The sequence below is a fragment of the Gekko japonicus genome, unplaced genomic scaffold, assembly GCF_001447785.1.
Source record: "Gekko japonicus isolate JY-2015 unplaced genomic scaffold, Gekko_japonicus_V1.1 scaffold2050, whole genome shotgun sequence".
NCBI classification, from domain to species: Eukaryota; Metazoa; Chordata; class Lepidosauria; order Squamata; family Gekkonidae; genus Gekko; species Gekko japonicus.
The window spans coordinates 108,564-110,197 of NW_015167113.1; the positions used below are offsets into that span (position 1 = coordinate 108,564).

A 1,634-nucleotide genomic window follows, 5' to 3' on the forward strand; every position below is an offset into this window, starting at 1 on the left:
TTCGGCATCACAGTCGGACCACTCGCCCCAGGAGGCCCAGGCGCCGTTCACTAGGCAGGCAGGCAGACAGAGGCCGTGAGTGCGGGCGAGATCAGTTGGGATCTTGTCCCTCCCAGATGTCCCTCTGTGCCAACTGCAGCCGTCAGGCAGCCATCTGCAGGCTACCCCACAGCTTGACACTGAGCAGAGCCCGGGCCTTTCCCATCATGTTTCTGGCTCTGTGGAATGAGCGCCCGGAAGAGGTGAGGGGAGCCCCCCCCCCGAGATCTTCAGGAGGCGCCGCCAGCCCTGCCCGTTTGCCAGGGCTTCAGAGGGCTTCTGAACTGGCAGGCGTCTTCTGAGGGGGAAGAGAGTTGGGGGCTTGCCAGGCCCTGGGGGTCTGCAGGCTTTCCTTGGGCTGCTCAGTGTGGCCATTCTACTCTCTTGGTCTAACCCTGCTGGAGCACAGGCTCGGCTGCTGCCTCCTCCATCGACTGGCACATCGCAGAACAGCCGGCTGCCCGCGCAGTGGGCAAAGGCTTCCTCCCACCCGGCACCACAAAGGATGCTGCCTTATACTGAGCCAGACCCTCGGCCTGTCAAAATCAGTACTGCCTGCTCAGACTGGCAGCAGCTCTCTGGGGTCTCAGGCAGGGGTCTCGGACATCACCTCCTGCCTGGTCCTTTTACGTGGGGATGCCGCCGGGGACTGAACCTGGGACCTCCTGCACGCCAAGCGGAGGCTCTTCCCGTGAGCCACCGCCCTCTCCTCCGCCAAGACCCAAGGACGACATCATGAGCAGCATCACTGCCTTCCACATCTCTGCCTCTGTGAGATCTGCGAAACTCCTGCCTTGCTCCCCGGCCCGGGCAGGCCACCTTGACTTCCTGCTTGACGTTTCCCATTTCCCCCTGTAACTAGTTGAGCTTCCTGGGTCCTGTCGTAAAAATTACAGAATTTCATTTTGGGTCTTGTCCTTTCTCTTCACAGTTTGCCGTGAGGCTAAAAGGTCTGAACACACCTTATACCTTTGGTCTACCCACATGAATGTGGGAGGCTGCCTTCTACTGACTCAGGCCCTCAGGGCCCATCCAGGTCAGCCTTGTCTACTCAGACTGGTGGCTCTCTCTCCAGGGTCTCAGGACGAGGTCTTCCACATCACCTCCTGCCTGGGCCTTTTCCCACCAGAGATTGAAACTGGGACCTTCTGCATGCCAAGCAGAGGCTCAACCACCAGTGAGCCATGGCCCCTCTGGCCAGTCATAAGAACATAAGAACCTAAGAGAAGCCAATGCTGGATCAGGCCAACAGCCCATCCAGTCCAACACTCTGTTGTCACACAGTGGCCAAAAACACCAGGTGCCATCAGGAGGTCCAGCAGTGGGGCCAGGACGCTAGAAGGCCTCCCACTGTTGACCCCCACCCCCAAGCACCAAGAAGACAGAGCATCCCTTGCCCCAGACCAAGAGTTCCTATCTATACCTTGTGGCTAATACCCACGGATGGACCTCTGCTCCATTTGCTTATCTAATTCCCTTTTGAAGCCGTCCATGCTTGTAGCCGCCGCCACCTCCTGTGGCTGTGAATCCCATGTGTTAATCAGTCTTTGGGTGAAGAAGGACTTCCTTTTATCCGTTCTAACCCGACCGCTCAG

General features: G+C 58.4%; 1 protein-coding gene across 1 annotated transcript in view; it reads right to left on the minus strand.

Moving 5' to 3' along the window:
* The window catches only part of SSPO (SCO-spondin), a 184,388-nt gene that overhangs the window by 83,843 nt on the left and 98,911 nt on the right, over nt 1-1,634 (minus strand). Inside the window, exon 53 of the mRNA XM_015412955.1 lies at nt 7-50. Coding sequence (XP_015268441.1) covers nt 7-50 — 44 coding nt within the window. The remainder of the gene's footprint in view (nt 1-6; nt 51-1,634) is intronic.